Here is a 21,559-nt window from a genome sequence, read left to right on the forward strand (position 1 = left end):
CTGCTTGGTGAAATAGTAGTCTAGAAACAGACCAAAATACATACAGGGACTTAATATAAGATAAAAATGTAATTTCAGACCACTGTGGGGAAAATGCTATTAGGATAAATGTCTAGCCATCTGGAGGTAAAAAAAGATGGATCACATCTTACACTCATAAAAATAAATTTTAGATGGATAGAGATTTAATGTAAAAGTGAAACCATAAACTAGAGGAGAGCATAGGAAAATAATCGTAACCCAAAAAAGTCATAAAAGGAATGATTAATACATTTGACTACAGAAAGAATTTAAAAGTTGGAAACCAAACAAAAAATGTCTTAATAGTTTGATTTGGAATGGAATTAAATTAAATTAAATGGAATACTCTGCATCTCTGGGAAAAATTGAGGCAGTTGTAGTTCTGCTGACATGCAGTAATTGTTCAAACACACAACAACAAGACGCAAGTCAGGTCTAAGGCAGGAGAATTTGTTTTCCTATATATATGGTATAGAACTATAGTATATAATTCTTTTTGAAATTTTGCCTTCTACATGTTAATTTTACTATCTAGTTGATGAAGATATGTTAAAAATGATGCTAAAGGATTGTCTTAATCATAACAATCATGTTGAGTGTTACGATACCAGGAACTTGCTGAGCACTTTACCAGCAGTAACCCTACCCACAGCACTTGGGGATACGTGGGTACCATTGTTGACCTCATTGTATTGGTGAAGAACTGACTGAGGCTTACAAAGTAATTTATGAATTCAAACTTAGGTATTTCCGTTACTCTTACTATGCTGTAGGGTTTTCTAAGAACTGAAGTCTACTGTGTTTCGTTTCTAAAATTGGGACAGAGGTATATGTGTGTATGTTTTACTCAAAACTGCTAACTGCTGTCTTTACCACTTTTGTAAACCTCAGTTTATTTTTCTTTGGCCTTCTCTTTATGGTCTTTCATTATTGTGTTTGTGTCTTCTTTGTTTTCTAGACTCATCTTCTGCAATTGCCTAACAAAACTTAGTCCTTTTAAACTGGCTTAAAACTTGGTTACAGCTTGGGTCTATCCTGCCTCTGCATCTTTTTGTTTATGCTGCGTTCCTTGACCTGAAGGCTTTCTTGCAGTTTCTGTGTTCAGAATTTAACTATAAGACTTAAATGAAATTCTACTGTGTAAAGACTTCCCAGGCCTTTCCAGCCTAATGCAGTTTCTGCATGTGCTGTTTATCATATACAGCTTTTGATATTTCTTTTACTGTGACTTGACTTATAGATTATTTAATTTTTCTTGTAAATTCTTTCAGGGAATTAGTTGTATGTTATCTTTTTTGTATTCCTTAAATGGTAAGCTCTCTGTAAGGATGTTCTTTTTTATCTTTGGACATTTTAAATGATGGATTTGCAGAACAGAATGAGTATTAAAATTGAAAATTCTTCCCATGCCATAAATGTTATGGATAAAGCTTTGGGGTTTAATCTGGAAGCCTTTTTGAACACTGTAGCCAGACTTCTACATTTAATTAAAATCAAAGAATCTCTACAAATTGGATAGCTACTAAACTTTAAGGTAAATTTTACATACTTTCTGATACATGATTTTCTAAAAACATTTTACAGTACATCAGGTGATTCTTCTCGGTCAAACCTTTTTGAAGATGCAACAAGTGCACTTGGTAAGTATCTACATTGTAAATTACCTTGTAAGAGACAGGGAGGAGGTTTAAGTTTCATTTTTCTAGATTACGAAAATGTTCATTTTCATGGTTGCTTCCAATCAAGCGGCTAAATGATTTAGATAATGCAGTTGATGTTACTAAAGACTTTTGTAAGTTAGTGTTTTATATATTGAATCCTTTAAATTGTATTGTTAAGAGTTAAGCATACTTCTTCCTTAAAGCAGATAATTTTCCATTTTCCAAATGTGGGTTTTAAATGAGGTTTTAACAAAGTTTGATCTGTGTACAGGTTTATTACAAAGTATCTTTGAAATGAGTATAAGATGTTACTAAATCTGTCTCACATTTCATCTTTATTCACCTCCAGCCTTTATTCTACCTTGTAGCCTTATAGGTCCCCATCTGCATCTTGTTGCTTGTATTGTACTTGCAGTGAAAGTGCCTTTTATCCCGACTTTCAGTTTTACCTGTTGAATAATGTCTTTCCATCCTTCGCTTCACACCTAATCTGTCAAAATCAATTTGGGGTTTTTTGCCCATTTTCCCGTTGTAACTATACCTGGTACAGTGCCTGCTATAAGTACTCATTATTGGTCTGTAGAATGGCAACCCCATTCCTGCCCTTTGGTACTCTTCTGTACTGCTGGAAATGGTAGGGAGGTAGAAGACTGGGAACAGGTGGGAATGACAGCTTCAGTAGAGTATGGGCTTCTGGATTCCTTGTTTAGCTGCTACAGCAGCAAGGTTCCAACAGCAGTAGTATCTCACAAGATATGGGATTGGCCCTCTGACGTAATTGAACTTGAACTCCATGGTGCCCTCATTGCCATGGAAAATGGCTGGCTGGTTTCCCATAGCACATAGGGGCAAAATAGTTGTTTAATCAACTTAAGATCACCTGGATGTACCAAAGCCACATTCCTATCTTTGAGAGACTGTTTTCTGGGATTACTCTGCTTCATATGAGTTAGTGTCCAACAATCGGGAAAACAGAAATCACTCTATTTCAAACAGGAAAAGGCTTAATCTTAGGAAATTGTTACAGAGGTGCTGGAACAGCTCAAGATTACCCAGAGATGAGTAAAGGGCTCTGTAGCCTCAGAGCTGAAACCAGCTAGCACGTGCCCCTGCTGCTGTCAGAGGCTGTGGCTATTGCCGTTGCTGCTTCAGTTGGAATGCACTGATGCAGCTGGGCGGGAGCCCGGGAGTCCACAACTCTAGTTGCTCCTGCTCTAGTCTCTGGTGGTGGTGTCTTACCTTTTACACCTTGCATCTCTTAGAACAGCAGTTCTCAACTGTATGGTCTCGGGATCCCTTTACTCTTTCATCTTTAATTTATCCAGTCTTTATGTTGATACCTTGCTTCTTTAAATGTTTCTTCTTTGACTTCTGTGACACCACCCTTTTCTTGAACCGTACCTCTGACTATTCCTTCTCAGGCTTTCTGGTTAATTCTTTCTATCTTACCTGGCTTTTAAATGTATGAGTTTACTTTGGTTCTGCTCTAGGTCATAGTTCAAAGTTCAGACTATGGGAATGGCAGATACCACCCATATACAGTTGACACTTGAACAACACAGGGGTTAGGGGCGCCAACCCCATGTAGTCAAAAATCCATCTATAACTTTACAGTCAGGCCTCTGTATCCATGGTTCTGCGTCTGCAGATTCAACCAACTATGGATCATGTAGTAGTGTACTAGGAATCAACTTATCTGATTATTAGTGGATCTACACAGTTCAAACCCATATTGTTCAAGGGTTAACTGTACTACAAGGATTCTCAAAATTAAAACTCTAGTACATATCTCCCTCTGATTTCCCAGACTCATTCTTTAAGCTGCCAGCTGGAAAACCTATAACGTCCACAAGCTCCTTAGGTTCCAAATTTATTAATTTTTAATTCCCCCATCTGATTCTTCTCCTTTGTTCCCTTCTTGCTTGCATCATCTTCCACTCTCTACCAAAGTATTGGCATCAACCTTGACCCTCTGCCTCTCTTGGCCCAGTGAGGCCAGGAGTCCTATTGATCCTCCTTCCTAAAGTCTCTGGAATGTTTGTTCTACTGCCACTTAATTGCCTTGGTTCATGTCCTTACCTTACTGATGCTCTTCTGTTACCCTCTTTTAACTGGTCTATTCCCTGCCACAGTGAAGTTTCTAAAAGGCAAATCTAATGAGGTCATTGTTCCTTTCACAGCACCTCCTAACCTAGAAGATAAGTACAAGACTCTTTTTTTTTTTTTTTTAATATTTATTTATTTTTGGCTGTGTTGGGTCTTAGTTGCGGCATGCGGAATCTTTCATTGCGGCGTGTGGGCTCTTTGTTGCAGCGCGTGGGCTTCTCTCTAGTTGTGGTGCGTGAGCTCAGTAGTTGCGGCACAGGGGCTTAGTTGCCCCGCGGCCTGTGGGATCTTAGTTCCCTAACCAGGGATCGAACCCACATCCACTGCGTTGGAAGGCAGGTTCTTAACCACTGGACCACCAGGGAAGTCCCCCAAAACTCATTCTTAATGACATCTAAGATTCTTCATCACTGCTTCTTCAGTCTCATTAGCTCTGTCTCATGTTGTTCATTGTCCCTAATTTTTCTAGGAGTCATTTCCCTCATACTTTCAGGATCTAAAGAGTATCAAACTTGAGTGTAGGCATTTCTTTTTGAGTTTTTATAACTTGACTAAGAAGCATGATTTTAGGAGGCATAGCATCAAGGAGAGGCATGGGAGCTCTGGAGTCTAGACAGCTTGTGTTTGTGTATCTGCACCATGACTTAACAGCCGTTGATCAAATTGTTAATCTTTCTAAGCCTCAGCCTCATTATCTTTAAAAGGAAGGGAAAATAAACCTTTCTTATAGAGTTCTTGTAAGAATTGAATGAGAAACACTATGTTAAAATAGTACAGTTACGATACTCTACAACTCTTAATTTTGTTTAAAATTAAACAAAATGCCATATTGCTGTATGGCATATAATATTTTCTGTTTCTGGGAACTAGATTACTGAAAGTATATTGGCACCTGAGTGATTTGTGCTAGAATTATATCAGTGGGTAATTTAAAAGATAAAAATAGCTTAAGTACTTTATGGAATACGTAGGGAAAAGTCATTACTCTAAACAAGGTATCAAATGCTGAATTTGCTCAGTGATACTTAGTTTTTTAAGCTATGCTTTCATAGTTATTAGATAACTTTATTGAAAATTTTGCCATCAACAAAGTAGAAAGGCAACTTATGGAATGGGAAAAAATATTTGCAAACCATGTATATAATAAGAGGTTAATATCCATGATATATAAAGAACTCATACAACTCAATAGCAAAAAAAAAAAAAAACCAATTTAAAATGGGCAAAGTACTTGAATAGACATTTCTCCAAAGAAGATATACAAAAGACCAACAAGTATATAGAAAGATGCTTAACATCACTAGTTGTTAGGAAAACGCAAATTAAAACCACAATGAGATATCACCTCAGGCCTGTTAAAATGGCCATCATCAAAAAGACGAGGTATAGCAAATGCTGGTGAGGATGTGGAAAAAGGGAACCCTTGTAAACTGTTGGTGGGATTGTAAATTGGTGCAGCTACTATGGAAAACAGTATGGTGGTTCCTCAAAAATTAAAAATAGAACTACCATATGATCTAGCAGTTCCAGTTCTGGGAATCTATCTAAAGGAAATGAAAGCACTAACTTGAAAAAATACCTGCATCCCCATGTTCATAACAGCATTATTTACAATAGCCAAGACATGGAACAAACCTAAACGTCCATCAGTGGATGAATGGATGAAGAAGCGGGGTTGTGTGTATGTGTGTGTGTGTGTGTACACATAATGGGGTATTACTCAACCATAAAAAGTGAGGAGTTTCTGCCATTTGCAACAACGTAGATGGACCTTGAAGGTATTATGCTAAGTGAAATAAGTCAGAGAAAGACAACTCCTATAGGATCTCACTTATATGTAGACTCTTCAAATCAACACTACAAAACATCAAACTCAAAGTGGTTTCCAGAGGCAGAGGATGGGGGATAGGAAGTTGGAAGAAGGTGGTCAAAAGGTACAAACTTCCAGTTATAAGATAAATACTAGGGATGTAGTGTACAACATGATGACTAGATAGCTAGCATTGCTGTATGGCATATAGGAAAGTTGTTGAGAGTAAATCCTGAGTTCTCGTCACAAGGAGAAAAAATTTTTTTCTTTTTGTTGTATCCATATGAGAAGATGGATGTTAGCTGAACCTGTTGTAATCATTTCACAATATATGTTAAGTCAAGCCATCATGCTCTATGTCTTACATTTATACAGTGATGTATGTCAATTATTTCTCAATGAAACTGGGTTGGGGGGGTAGACAGACCAGAGTTTTAGTGTAAAATACTATATGAAATAAGAAAAAATTCTGCAGAAAAAATCATTCACCTGATTTTGTCACCTGTATATCAGGGAAACAGTATAGCAAAAATGGCACGGTCCCTTGCAAGGTTGAACCTGTGTTCAGATGGGGGAAAGAAAATAGAATGAAACAAAATAAATTGCAAATCATGATAAATGATATTTAAAAAATTAATGGCTTCCATAAAGAAGAACAAAAGGCACTTATATTTAGGCTAGTCAGGCAGTACCTCTCTGAGACTGTAGCATTTAAATTGAGAACTGGAGCATGTAAAGGAACAGACCATCAAAGAAGCCTGGTGTGTGTGAAGGTTCTGGGGCAGAAGCTGTGACTTGTGAAGCAAGTAGAAATGGATTGGTTGGAGTGCAGCACGTGCAGGGTTGTTGAGGTTGGGATCCCAAAATGAGATTAGGTTTTCTTTCTTAAAAGCTCACTTTGCAACTGGCTGAAGAATGGATTGTAGGCTTGGGGGCAGGAGAGGAAGCAGGGCATAATCTAGACCAGAGATTGTTGTGGACTGGTCTTGAGTGAAGGCAGGGAGAAAGAGGAAGCTTGATAGGTTTGGGATATATTTTAGAGAAAGGACCTACCAGGTATGCTAGTGGATTAGATGCGGAAGGAGGGGAAAGGGAATTGAAATCACCAAGGTTTCTGGTTCAAGCACTTGGATGGATAGAGGTGCTGCTAATTGAAGTGGAGAAGGCAGATGATAAATGGTCGGACATGTTTGAGGGGGAATCTTTGAGATCCAAAGTCACATGCTGGTATTGGTTGAGGAGTGAGCAGAATGTGAGAAGTGGACACAGCATGTACAGACAGCTATGGCTGTGAAGGGAGGAGAGCAGACGGATGGACCAGTTCCTGAAAGAGAATTGGGATGCAGTCAAGGGAGGCGTGTTTTTGTTTTTAGGATGACATTCCAGGACATAGTTAACTGCTGATCAAGATAATTAGGTGGGCAGGAAAGGGTGGGAGATGGACAAGAAGTGTGGTAGCTTTAAGTTTAGTGGGAGAGAGTTGGCTTTCTTTAAATCAGAGTGTTGTCTGACATTTCCATGAAGAGTGAGTCAGAGTTGGAGAGATCCTGTGGGAAATGTCTTACAGGGATAATTGTACCAGTTTTATACGGTATGGGACATTCTAACTTTCTAGCTTCCAAACTCCTTTTCCCCTCTGCTTTGATAACGAAAGGTGTCCAAGGAAAACAACTTATTACAGCACAGTAGATTTCGTGAAGTGTCCCTGCTACTTGTTCTGAAAAATCAGTTCACCTGTCTCTTCTTCCAGGTTGCCTGCCCTGACTTGCTAATTCTTTTCTATGTTTGTGCTACACTTGTACTTGATATTTTTATTATGTGTATTAAACATACTGTATTTTCCATTGCTGCTCTGTACCACAACTTAGTGGTATAAAACAACAGATTTATTATCTTATTATAGTACTGTAGGTTAGAAGTCTGATATGGAGCTCACTGGGCTAAAATCAGAGCTGCATTCCTTTCTGGAGACTCTAGGGGAGAATTTGTTCTGTGTCCTTTCCAACTTCTAGAGGCTGACCACATACCTTGGCTTATATCCCTTTCCTCTGTCATCAAAGGTGGCAGCATAGCATCTCTGACCCTGCTTTTGTCCTCTCTTCCTTACATCTATTTCTCCGACCCTCTAATCTGCTTCCCTCCTACTTTTAAGGACCCTTATGATTACATCGGACCCACCCAGGTAATCCAGGATGATTTCCCTATCTTAAAGTCAGCTGATTAGCAACCTTAATTCCCTTTTGCCTTGTAACCTGACTTACTTATAGTTTCCAGGGATGGGAGGGAGTGGATTATTCTACCTACCACATATATGTTGTAGTTGATAACTGTTACTCATCTTTGTATTCCTGGCACTGTAGTGCCTGAAACAGTGTATACATATATGCACTCAGATTACATGGAGATTGTTTATTTATTAAATTTTCTTTTTCTTTCCCCTTCTTCCACCCACACATACCTTTTTTTAGTGACAGGTCAGTCTTATGAGAATATGGTAACTGAGATCATGTCAATGGGCTACGAACGAGAGCAAGTAATTGCAGCCCTGAGAGCCAGTTTCAACAACCCTGACAGAGCAGTGGAGTATCTTTTAATGGTGAGAAATATTTTGCTTTCTTTGTTCTAGTTGTTTAAGAACAAAATCTCAAAGAAACAGAGATTTTAAAGGGACCGTAACAATTCAGAAGATAATAATGATGTATGCTAGATAATTTACATAGTGCTTTTATTTTTCTTAGTATGTTAACATTTTGTGTTAATAAAATGTAACCTCTTCTAAAAGAATTTGATAGGATTTTCAATTAGAAAACAACGTGGCTAAATGGGTTGTAAAATTTGCTATCCACTTGGAGTAGTACCCTCAAAGGATGACAGCTGTGTGTTAGAGGGGTAGGGGTGGGGCAGATTTTAAATCTAATTGAATCCAACATTTTAGTAGCTTTTTTGCCTGCCAAGCATAATCCTGGATGTGCTATTTAGAGCAAAAGTTTCAAGTTGGAAGCCCAAGCCAAATTTTGTACTATGTGTAAATTTCTTAATTAGTTGCCAGTTTTTAAAAATTGGGAGATTTCACTTAAAAGTTCAGATAATCTGGTTTATCTGGACAACTCGGATCCCAGATTTTCACAAGCGTTTAGGAAAAGTTTTAGGTTGTAGACTCTTTAATTCACTGTCTTCCTGTCCATTCCCTATTACCTGACAGCATCATGCATTTAATTTAATGTGTGATATTATGACTGGTTCTATTGGCATTTGAATTGTTAGCTTATTTATAGTCAGCAGCAGTCGAGGGAATTTTGAATAAGTTATTGGGTTTTGTTCTCTAGTAATAAAGGTTTTTGTGAAATAGATTGTTGTGGGCATGGACTGAAACCCGTGATATTTTATGACGATGAATGTCTATTTTACAAATGTGACATGGGTCAAAAGCAAAGTGTAGATGTTTGCAATAACATTGGATTAACTTTTTAGTCTTAACATTTTATTCTATAATTCTTTGGTGTGTTGGAATATTATCAAAAGTCTCAGTTGCCTTAAACATCATCTCAGATCCTAACTCTTTCGGGAATACCATCCACAAGTTTAATCCATTCCTTTGTTTCCAGTTGTACTTCTGTTAGAAACTCCTTTTGAGAGCGTAGTTTCAGGAGAGTCACTGTCATGAGCAGATAACTGTGCTTCTCCTCCACCAGTCGTTTGCCTACTTATATGCATGAAATTCACAAAACCTTTTCTTAGCATATCATTTTATCGTTTGAATTCTTTTTCCCATTGTCCTCTTGAGAGTCTTTAAAATGCTGGCAGTTCATTTAATTATCATTTTGTTTGAAACTGAGGAGTCCTCCTGGAGTGATAGTTACTGTGGATCTGTTTGTGGTTGCCGCTCGTTCCTCCCCTCCCCCAAAACACATATTACTTTAAAATACTGCCTTTCCTTTCATAGAATGGCTTCAATTTATACCTGATTTGGAATTCTGCGTAAATTTAATGATATCAAATATTTTGATCTAATAGATTTGAAATTTTGAGGTATAAAAAAATGAATCACTCTTCACAGTTGCTGCTATTTAGCATCAAATACAAATGAATAGATGAGAGATAAGTTCATGAAACAGTTTAAAGTTTTATATATTTACTGTTTGTTTCATAGACTGGAAAAAAGGGGCTACCTTTAACTGTTAATAGTTTTTGACACTTCTGTATAAGTGAGGGTGAGTGTATGGAAAGGAGAAATAATGATCTAATAAAGGGCTAAATACTATGTGTGAGAATTGGAGGTAGATCTGTAGCAATGGTGATTAACTTTTTAGTTTAACAAACTTGTTTGAGAATTTGATGGAGGCTTTTGGATCCTCAGTCTCTATATAGTTTGTTAGCACTTGATAGCTCCTCATCTAAGGGTCTGAATTGGTGGATTGTGAAAAACATTTGTTTGCAATGCCTACAATAAACTTCTAATATAGGCAGCCATTATCCTGCTGTTTATTACCGTTCATTCTTCATATGTTTATGATTTTGGCTTCTGATTTACTGGGAAATGGAAGCAATTACTATTACCATCTCGTATTCAAATACAATATTTTCTCCTTTATTCTCCTTCCAGAATCTATGAAGATTTCATAAAGACTTTAATAAGTTGTATATGAGAAGTCTTACAAATTGTTTATCAAAATAGGAGTGTTCCAAAAATCTTAGTGCAGTTTTAAGTTATAATAACTTCAGAAGATAAATGCCACAAACTTAGAAAAAGCATTACCTAAATTATTTAAGATTCTTTTGTACCTATTTACTTTTTTTTTTTTTTGGCCGCGCCATGCAGCTTGTGGGATCTTAGTTCCCTGACCAGGAATTGAACCCGTGCCTTCGGCAGTGAAAGTGCGGAGTCCTAACCACTGAACCGCTAGGGAATTCCCTTTACTTTTTATAATTTTTGAATAATCCGTTTTAAGTTTTTGTACGTGATACATTTCTGGATGCCGCTCTCTCAGAACCGTGGATCAGTAGAGGACATCCTCCTCGTTTGGCCGCTGTCATCACCTGCTCTGTCGCCATTAGACTCTTTTTTTCCAGCGATCACTTCACAACTGCCATGTGTGCATCAAAATCTCTTTGGATGATCTTAAGGCTAGGGTTAAAAATACAATCCTTTCTGTCACTGAGCTAGTGAAAGTTTCTGTGAGGTTCAAAAATCAACTAGAGCGATATATAACATAAAAGCCAGATGTGTCTAATTTTAATAAGATTTGTGTTGATATTTTGAAAATTTAAATAATTAGCCTTATAATGTTAGACACCATTACTTCTATGCAAGTTTAGGGTCTTGCCTTATACTTTGGTGTTAGATGTTAACATGTGTTGCTGGATAAACGTTTCATGATTTATTTTTTTAATTGCAAAATTATTTACTTTATATCCTAGATCTACACTGTCTAGTAGGGTAGCTGTTGAGTACTATTAAGTACAAGTAACTATTTAAATTTAAGAAAATTAAAAGTAAGTTAAAATTTTAAGTGTCTTAGTACCATTAGCCACATTTCAAGTTCTCAGTAGCTACTTGGGGCTAATGGGTATTTTACTGGACAGCATAGATATAGAGCTGTTCCATCATCATGGAAAGTTCTGTTGGACAATGCTACTGTATATTATAGTAGTATGGGTTTATCTATACCACACTGAGGCCATTTCTAATCTAATTTGAATATGTGAAGATTTCAGATATGTCTTGATCCTTTACATTTAATTGAAGCAGACGTCTTTTTGATGCTTTTAGAAATTAGACAAGGATATTAAATAGATTCATAAGCCTCTTACTCTGTGTAATATTTAACTAACTTTGAATGATGAGCTATTTTAAAGCTTGGAAATTGTGTTATAGGGAATTCCCGGAGATAGAGAAAGTCAGGCTGTGGTTGACCCCCCTCCAGCAGCGAGTACTGGGGCTCCTCAGTCTTCAGTGGCTGCAGCTGCAGCAACTACGACAGCAACGACTACGACAACAAGTTCTGGAGGTAAAGTGGAATCTTTCAGTGGGGAGGAAGTGGTCCTGAATCTTTAGTGTAAAATAATTTAATCTGAAATACTTTTGAGATGAGGTTCATTCCCAGAGCATCTCAGTAACTCTTAAAACAAATTCTCTATTCAGTGTTAGAGAAGGGCCCAAAAGAAATTATACTAAGTGGATATAAAAGATATTCTCACTTATATTAAACATCATTACTGCAGTTTTGGTAAAGGGCATATTCTGTTTAGCTTATTCTAAGGAAGAGATGCTTCCCAGTTTGCATTTAGTGTTATATTCTGAAGCCATTTGGAACGGTTTGCTCACCTTGTCTCTTTCTCTCCCAGTAAATGTCTTCAAAGCCAGTAGGATCTTAATGGTTATTATAGAACCAAGGAAATAAAACCTGGGAGGTTTAACATCTTGAATCTAGAGGTGAAAGCAGAGCCTGAATTCAGGTGTCTTTACAGCACCCACGCTTCCATTGGCAAAGGTTTGACTAGAAAGCAAAGCCTGGAGCCCGTGGTAGTCCCAGGAATTATTTAATATTCTCTTTCATTATTTCTTCTGTAAAATTGATAAAGTAATTCAAACTCTTACTTTTGAAGAGACCATTCTCTTATGTATTTCCTGGCTCTAATTATGGCAGTCATCTCTAGTTGACAGAAATCCCTAAGCACTTTGTGTGCAGTCTCCCGGAGGATAGGCTCTCATTTCCTGAGATTCAGCGTGGAAATAGAAGAGGAGGCCACAGCTTTGGTTCAGATTTGGGGTGCTGTCCCATTCAGTGGCAGTTATTGGATAACTTAGTTTCTGAGTCTCGTTTCCTTCTTCTGGAAAACTGGTGTTACACAAAGAAGAATAAATAGCCATATGATGTGGCCATTTTTAATTTGAATGATTGTCTTGAATAATTTAGATGACAGTGTACATCTAAAAAATTCTCATTACTCTTAGTAACCTCAAAAGCATAGTTATTTTGTATGCAACTAAAGTAGGTAAGTTTTTTGTTGCGTTTCTTAATCCTGGTATATATTTTTCTTAGGAACTTTTGAGCATCAGGAACAACTTTTAATACTTTTTATTTTGATAGAGTGCACGAAGGGCACAAGTTCTCAGTGTTACTTGATAATATTGAGTGCCCAGGGCAATTGTAGGAAAACTTTGTTCTTTTAGTGTTCTGTACTGTACCTTAGCTAATAGGAATAATTTCTGCAGTATGAGACTTGCGAGCTGGTGCAGTTTGAAGATGTTTTCATTATTTACTTCATTTTATATACATCTGAGAATTCAAATCATATTTTTTCTTGACAGTGTTTGCTGTCTAGATTATGTTTGTATATATAATTGCTATTTTTGTTTAAAAATGTTCATGTGTATTTTAGGACACCCTCTTGAATTTTTACGGAATCAGCCTCAGTTTCAACAGATGAGACAAATTATTCAACAGAATCCTTCCCTGCTTCCAGCATTGCTACAACAGATAGGTCGAGAAAATCCTCAGTTACTGCAGGTGACTATTTTAATCAGTTAATTTCCAAAAATGGGTTTAGAGTGTATCACATTTTGTAGAAGTCCACGAGCACCCCTTCTCCTTCACCAAGTCTATAAACTGTTCTTCTAAGCTGCACTCAGTAGAATATGCCATAGATAGGTGTACTGATAAAACAAGAATTGGGGGCGGGGATTGGGTTAAATATTTGTTTGGGAAACACTTTATTAAAGAATCTGAGGGGCTTCCCTGGTGGCGCAGTGGTTGAGAATCTGCCTGCCAATGCAGGGGACACGGGTTCGAGCCTTGGTCTGGGAAGATCCCACATGCCGCGGAGCAGCTAAGCCCGTGAGCCACAATTACTGAGCCTGCGCGTCTGGAGCCTGTGCTCTGCAACAAGAGAGGCCGCGATAATGAGAGGCCCGCGCACCGCGATGAAGAGTGACCCCCACTTGCCGCAACTAGAGAAAGCCCTCACACAGAAACGAAGACCCAACACAGCCATAAATAGATAGATAGATAGATAGATAGATAGATAGATAGATAGATAGATAAACCAACCAACCCAAAGAAACTCTAGCAAAAAGAAATGTTTAACTCTCTAGGTCTCTCTTTCCCAAGCTTATTACTAGTGACGCACTGCCTCATAGAAAACATACCTGTGGGCTTATTTTAATGCTCAGGTCATGAAATATTTGAGTTTTGTATAGCAGCGGTCCCCAACCTTTTTGACACCAGGGACCGGTTTCGTGGAAGACAATTTTTCCACGGACCAGGGTGGGGGGATGATGGTTTCGGGATGATTCAAGCACATTACATTTATTGTGCACTTTATTTCTCTTATTATTACATTGTAATATATAATGAAATAATTATACAGCTCATCATAATGCAGAATCAGTGGGAGCCCTGAGCTTGTTTTCACTTGCCACTCACTGATAGGGTTTTGATATGAGTCTACAAACAATTGATTTATTATGGTCTCTGTGCAGTCACACCTCTCTGCTAATGATAATCTGTATTTGCAGCTGCTCCCCAGCGCTAGCATCACCGCCTCAGCTCCACGTCAGATCATCAGGCATTAGATGCTCATAAGGAGCGTGCAGCCTAGATCCCTCGCATGAGCAGTTCACAGTAGGGTTTGCGCTCCTATGAGAATCTAATGCCTCTGCTGATCTGACAGGCAGTAATAGGGGCAATGGGGAGCGGCTATAAATACAGTTAAAGCTTGGCTCGCTTGCCCGCCCACCGCTCACCTCCTGCTGTGCAGCCCAGTTCCTAACAGGCCACAGACCAGTACCAGTCCATGGCCTGGGGATCACGGACCCCTGTTACAGCATTCTGCTGCCTACTAGTGTGGAGGAGAAAATATATATATACACATATATATAACTTCTATTTTTTCTTATAGCCATCAAGCAGTTTTTTAACAGTGATGGGAGGGTGGGAGTGTTTATGAAAGAGAATTTGGATTCTTTTAATTCTTCACTGTTTACCTCAGAAATACGAAGTTTCTTTAATGTACAAGAAATCACATCCTTCCAAAGACTGAATAATCCAGAATCATTCTAAAATAATGCAGTTGCAGAGTTATAGCTTTCTCTCTTATTTGTATTAGAATTCTTATTTTCCTGAATGTCTTGTTTTTCTCTGTCCTTCAAATCACTGCAGCAAATTAGCCAACATCAGGAGCATTTTATTCAGATGTTAAATGAACCAGTTCAAGAAGCTGGTGGTCAAGGAGGAGGTGGTGGAGGTGGCAGTGGAGGAATTGCAGAAGCTGGAAGTGGTCATATGAACTACATTCAAGTAACGCCTCAGGAAAAAGAAGCTATAGAAAGGGTGAGTTTCAGTAAAACTTAAAAATTCAGTTCCTAGTCACACTAGCCACATTTCAGATGCCCAGTAGTCACATGGGGTTAGTGGCTCCTGCACTGGATAGCCCAGATATAGAGTATTTCCATCACGGTAGAGAGCTCTTACTGGACAGAGCCAAATAGAGCACTATTAACCTAGGGACTGCAGTGGAGACAGTCTCTTCTCAGCCCTGCTCTCCATTGTGTTCTTTGTGAAGCCAAGGGACTAGCACTGAACACCAGTCTAGCATGAAATAGTTATCAATAATATCAAGAAACTAAAATTTTCATTGATGTTTTAGAATTCAGTAAGAAAAAATGATCTTAAAAAGTATATGCCCAATTCAAGATTATCCATTTTTAATTTATATTTCAAATTTTATTTCACTGTTGTCTCTAAAATGTAAATAGATATGTATATGAATATTTTCATAAAATACATGTATAGTAAACATCAAAACCTGGTATCCTGATTCTCTTTTCATCCTTATCATGTCTGCCCATACAGGTTGTGGCACTGCAGTAACCTAGTTTTTATGATACTGTGACTAGTCATTCATTTTTCTCTGGGCCCCATTGTTAACATTTGTAAATAGGGAATCATAGTACTTGCCCTGTCGTATCTTACAAAGTGTTTTGAGATGGAAATCAGAGAAAGTGCATTTTAACTTAATACTTAGAAAATCATTGGAACTATAATTAGTCTTTGTTTATGACAAACATATCAAGTGTTCAGGTTTGTAACTATGTATTTCTTAAAAGATACTTTATATATTGCAGTGTTATTTTTTCCCCCTCAAATAAATAGAAGTGACAATAGACAATTGCCTCACTTGTTCTAGAGCAACTTTTTTATGAGGTTACAGTTATCAAATCTTGATTTCTGTGTTGGAGAAATTTTTTCTTTTGTTGCTTGTGCTTTTGGTGTCATAGAAGAGAACATTGCCTAACCCAAGGTCAGAAGATTTAAGCCTGTATTTTCTCCAAAGAGTTTTATAGCTCTTATTACATTTATGTAATGTAAAATGTCTATAATCCATTTCGAGTTACTTTTTGTTTATGGTGTGAGGTGTAGGAGCCTAGCTTAATTTCTTTTGCCTGTGTATATCCAGTTGCCCCAGCACCATTTATTGAAAATACTGCTCTTTCCCCATTAAATTGTCTTGGCATCCTTGTTGAAAATATGTTGACCATAAATGTGAGGGTTTATTTCAGTTCTGTTCCGATCTATATGTTTATCCTTATGCCAATCCTTCATTGTCTTGATTACTCTGGCTTTGTAAGTTTTGAAATCTGGAAGTGTGAGAGCTCCATATTTGTTTTTCTTTCCCAAGATTGTTTCGGCTCTTGTGGTTCCCTTGCAATTTCATATCAATTTTAGGATTAGCTTGTCCAATTTCTGCAAAAAGAAAACTGGCTAGAATTTTGATAGATACTGTGTTTTTTTCTGTAGATCAATTTGGGGAGTATTGCCATGTTGGCAATATTAAGTCTTTACCAAGCCATGAACACAGAATGGGATGTCTTTCCATATTGAATTTCCATAATTTCTTTCAGAAATTTCTTTAGTCTTCAGTTTGTACTTCTTTTGCTAAATTTATTTCTAAGTATTTTTATTCTTTATGACACTGTTATAAAGAGAATTGTTTTTCTTAATTTCATTTTTGGATTGTTCATTGCTAGTTATATAGAAATACAATTTAATTTTGTGTATCTTGCAACCTTCCTGAACTCATTTATTCTGATAATTTGTGTGTGTGTTCCTAAGGATTTCTATATGTAAGATATCATTTGCAGGTAGACATAGTTTTACTTCTTTTTCAATCTGGATGTCCTTTATTATTAATATTTACATATTATTTATATATATATATATATATATATATATATATATGTATGTATTTGCTTAATTGTCCTATCTAGAGCCGCCTCTGTATAGTTGAATAGCAGTGGCGAGAGCCAACATCTTTATCTTGTTCCAGATCTTAGAGGAAAATAAAACATTTAGTCTTTCACCATTAAGTTTGATGTTAGCTGTGCATTTCATTAGATTCCTTTTATCAGGTTGAAGAAGTTCTATTCCTAGTGTGTTGGATGTTTTTATCACAAAGGGTGTGGGATTTTGTCAAATTGTGTGTTGATTGAGATGGTTGTGTGGTTGTGTCCCTTTTTCTGTTAATATGCCTTATTATGCTGATAGATTTTTTGTATGTTGGCCTAACCTTGCATTCCTGGGGTGTTGCTGGAATTGGTCTGCTAGTATTTTGTTGAGGATTTCTGCATCTATATTCATAAGGAATATTGGTCTGTAGTTTTCTTGTGATGTCTTTGTCTGGTTTTGGTATCAGAGTAATATTGGCCTTACAGAATGAGTTCCCTCCTCTTCTGTTGTTTGGAAGAGTTTATGAAGAATTGGTGTTAATTTTTCTTTAAACGGCTGGTAGAATTCACCAGTGAAGTTATCTGGGCCTGGCTTTTGGGGAAGTTTTGTGACTACTAATTCAATCTCTTTGCTTGTCATAGGACTATTCAGATTTTTCCTTTTTTTCTTGAGTCAGTTGGGGTGGTTTTTGTCTTTCTAGGAATTTGTCTATTTCATATACGTTATCTAGTTTGTTGGCATACAACAACTTAGTTGTTCTCAGTATTCCCTGATAGTAGTTTTTATTTCTATAAAAAGTGGTAATGTTCCAACATTTATTTTTGATTTTAGTCATTTGAATCCTCAGATTTCTTTCTTTTTCCGTGTCAGTTTAGGTAAAGGTTTGTCAATGTTGTTGATTTAAAGAAAAAAAGTGAGAATTTTTGGTTTTGTTGATTCTCTGTTTTTTCTAGTCTCTATTTTATCTCCTTCTGCTTGCCTTGGATTTAGTTTCCTCTTTTTTTCCCTGGTTTCTTAAGGTTGAAGCTTAGATTATTGATTTTATATCTGTCTTAATACATAGGCATACCTCTTTTTATTGCGCTTTGCTTTGTTGCATTTTGCAGTTAATTGCATTTTTTATAAATTGAAGGTTTGTGGCAACCCTGTGCTGTCAGATGATGGTTAGCATCTTTTGGCAATGAAGCATTTTTTAATTAAAGTATGTACGTTGTTTTTTTTTAGACATGATGCTGCTGCACACTTAATAGACTACAGTATAGTGTAAACGTAGCTTTCATATGCATTGGGAAACCAAAAATTCGTGTGACCCGCTTCATTGCGATATTCGCTTTATAGCAGTGGTCTGTAACCGAACCTGCAGTGTCTCTGAGGTATGCCTGTAGATATTTACAGCTAGAAGGTTTCCTCCAAGCACTGCCACAGCAGCATCCCATAAGTTTTAGTGTGTTGTGGTTTTATTTTCATTCATCTCAAACTATTTTCTATTTTCTTTTGTCATTTTTTTCTTTGATCTGTAGGTTACTTAGGATTGTATCAGTTTCCACATTTATGAATTTTCCAAATTTCCTTCTGTTATTGATTTCTAAGTTCATTCCATCATGGTCAGATAACATAATTTGTATAATTTTAATCCTTTTAAATTTATTGGGGCTTGTTTTATGGCTTAACATGGTCTTTATGGAGAATGTTCTGTGTATACTTGAGAAGGATGTATAATTTGCTGTTGTTAAGTGTTCTCTAAATGTCTGTTAGGTCTGGTTGGTTTATAGTATTTTTCAAGTCTTCTATATCCTTGTCAGTCTTCTGCCTTCTCGTATGCATTATAGAACATGGGGATATTAAAGTCTCCGACTATTGTTGAATTGGTTATTTCTCCCTTCAAGTCTGTCAGTTTTTGTTTCATGTATTTGGGGGCTCTGTTGTTCTCTATGTTTATAATGAAGTCTTTCTGATTGTTTTATCATCATAAAATGTCCTTTGTTTTAGTAACAATTTTAATCTTAAAGTCTGTTTTGTCTGATATTAATATAGCCACTTCAGCTCTCTTTTTGTAACTGTTTGCATGGTATATATCTTTTTCCATCCTTTTACTTTCAGCATATTTGTGTCTTTGAATCTAAAGTGTGTGTCTTGTAGAAGCAATATAGTTGGATCGTGCCCTATCTACCTTTTACTTCAGCTAGCCCAGCTTTAATCTGGACAAGACCTAGGTAACAAAATCATTTTTGAGTTTCTTCTCCTTTCATGGATGAATATAATCATGCTGAATCGGGACTTTTGCCCAGCTTTTAAAAGTCATTTCTTGATAGAGTCTAATGCAAGATGATTGAGACAGTTGAGAAAGATGGTTCATAAATAACATTTGGCTGACAAATGTGTGGTACATAGGGAATTAGACAGTTGACCTGAGTGTTTAAAGGCTTTTAAAAGCAGCAATTACTGAGTTACAAGTGATTTTTAATAGACTAGGAAGACAAAAATTAAATAGGTCATATCACCATTTAAATGCTATAAAAATTAAGCAAATAAAAATCGAACACCATATGTCTTGATTTCAAAAATATATCATGTAATATTACTAATAATTGACCACCCATTTTTGTAGTATGAAGTGTTTCATAAGGCCAGGAGGCTGAGAGTAATATATGACCGTAATGAAAGATGTGGCTCTCTTTACAAATAATTAGCAGCCTCTGGTTGCTCTCATCCATAGCTTCACCACGTATGTACTGAAAGCCGTTTGATTTACAGATTTCTGTAAGGTCATTTATTTTTAAACCACCACAGAAGCTAATTTTTAGTGTTAATGCCAATGAGTGTTATCAAAGTATCTGTTAGCCTAATAGCTTTAACTAGGAACAAAGAATTTGTAGGTGGTTACAGGAAAGGGCCTGGGTTCTATCTAGCCCCTTGCATTGGACAGTGACTCCATATTCAGATAGGGGTGAATTCATGTAAAATTCTCAAGCTTTTTTGTGTCCTTTATAGTATGTGTTCAAGTGATGATCTGTCAGTAGTGCTATGCTAGACTCCATAATATGTTTTCTTTCTTTTCTTCCAGTTAAAGGCATTAGGATTTCCTGAAGGACTTGTGATACAAGCATATTTTGCTTGTGAGAAGAATGAGAACTTGGCTGCCAATTTTCTTCTACAGCAAAACTTTGATGAAGATTGAAAAGGGACTTTTTTTTATCTCACACTTCACACCAGTGCATTACACTAACTTTGTTCACTGGATTGTCTGGGATGACTTGGGCTCATATCCACAATACTTGGTATAAGGTAGTAGATTCTTGGGGGTGGGGAGGGGGGTCTAGGATACAGGGCAGGGATAAATACCGTGCATGTCTGCTTCAATTAGCAGATGCCGCAGATCCACACAGCGTGTAAAATATTATACAACCAAAAGTCAGCTTTTGCAGGTCTTTATTTCCTCTATAAAACAGTAGGTAACTTTTCCTAGGTTTCACTCTTTTTTAGTGTACTAGATCCAGAAATTTAGTGTAATGCCCTGCTTTATATTTCTTTGACTTAACAGTGGTTTCAGAAAGAATCTTTGCTACCTAGAATCTACAGTCCCTATTTTATGGCAACACTGGATAATGGCTTTGTGAAATTGAAAAAAAAAAAAAAAATTGGAGCAACTGTAAACAGAAATGCCAAATTATTGATGGTTATTGTTGCTGCTTCAAATAAGTATAGAGTTAATGTGTAAGAAAGCCCATTCTTTCATGATAAATACTTGGGGTTGAGGGGGGAGAGGGGGAATCTTTTCTTAAAATGAAAATAATTACTGCTATTTTAAATTTCTTGATCATTGAATGTGAGACCCTTCTAACATGATTTGAGAAGCTGTACAAGTATAGGCAGAGTTATTTTCCTGTTTACATTTTTTTGGTTTGTTTTGGGGGGAAAATTGGTAGGTGTCTAATTACTGTTTACTTCATTGTTATATTGCAGTAAAAAGTTTTAAAACCACAGTTGCATGTTTGCTTTTGATGTATCCCGTTGTGGAATTAGCACTTTGGGGCCAATGGAGAAATGCAGCATTCACCATCCCTGTCTTCCCCTTCCCTCAGCAGAAATGTGTTTGTCAGCAAGTCGTGAATTCCAACTGCTGCCTTTTTTAAAACCCACAAAATGCTGATTCAGTTCAAAATTAATGCAAATGTCTCAAAACTGGGTTTCTGATATTTGTAAATGTTTTTCCTTATTAGGTAAGAATGTATGACCATTAAAGTCATTTAGGATTATTTGCTTTCGAAAAGAGAAGGTGGACAGAACTATAATCTAGCATCCTTTATTGCATTGGACAGACTGGAGAAATCTTTTGGAAGGGTTGGGAGATGCGGCTGGAAAAGTACTTTGGAAAATATACAATCAAGATATCTCATGGCATATTAAAAGAAAAATCTTAATAGCAGTGTTGGCTTTTATTTGGATTTTTTTCATCTCAGCTTTTTTCTTTGGAATCTCCTTCATTGTCGTTGTTATTTGATCATAAAGAGGGAGCAGGTGTCTCTACTTGTTCAGTTTTTCAAATCTGTTTTCCTGAATATAAAAGAAACTGTTTAAAGAAATGTTTTTTCCTACTATCTGATACTGAGTTAAGAAGATGACTTTGCACAGATTTCTTCCTGCATAATCTCTTAATAATACTTAGCACAGTTTGGTGACGACTTTTAAGCTTTTACGTCACGCACTCATGAACTATCTCATGAAAATAAATG

General features: G+C 36.8%; 1 protein-coding gene across 1 annotated transcript in view; it reads left to right on the plus strand.

Annotated features, from left to right (window-relative positions):
- RAD23B (RAD23 homolog B, nucleotide excision repair protein) overlaps positions 1–21,252 on the plus strand; it is a 44,929-nt gene extending 23,677 nt beyond the window's left edge. Inside the window, exons 5-10 of the mRNA XM_036855784.1 lie at positions 1,606–1,661; positions 8,067–8,194; positions 11,474–11,606; positions 12,982–13,109; positions 14,760–14,930; positions 19,891–21,252. Of these exons, the coding sequence (XP_036711679.1) occupies positions 1,606–1,661; positions 8,067–8,194; positions 11,474–11,606; positions 12,982–13,109; positions 14,760–14,930; positions 19,891–20,004 (730 nt within the window). The 3' untranslated portion in view covers positions 20,005–21,252. The remainder of the gene's footprint in view (positions 1–1,605; positions 1,662–8,066; positions 8,195–11,473; positions 11,607–12,981; positions 13,110–14,759; positions 14,931–19,890) is intronic.
- Positions 21,253–21,559: the final 307 nt, after the last annotated feature.

This window comes from Balaenoptera musculus, chromosome 6 (assembly GCF_009873245.2).
Source record: "Balaenoptera musculus isolate JJ_BM4_2016_0621 chromosome 6, mBalMus1.pri.v3, whole genome shotgun sequence".
NCBI classification, from domain to species: domain Eukaryota; kingdom Metazoa; phylum Chordata; class Mammalia; order Artiodactyla; family Balaenopteridae; genus Balaenoptera; species Balaenoptera musculus.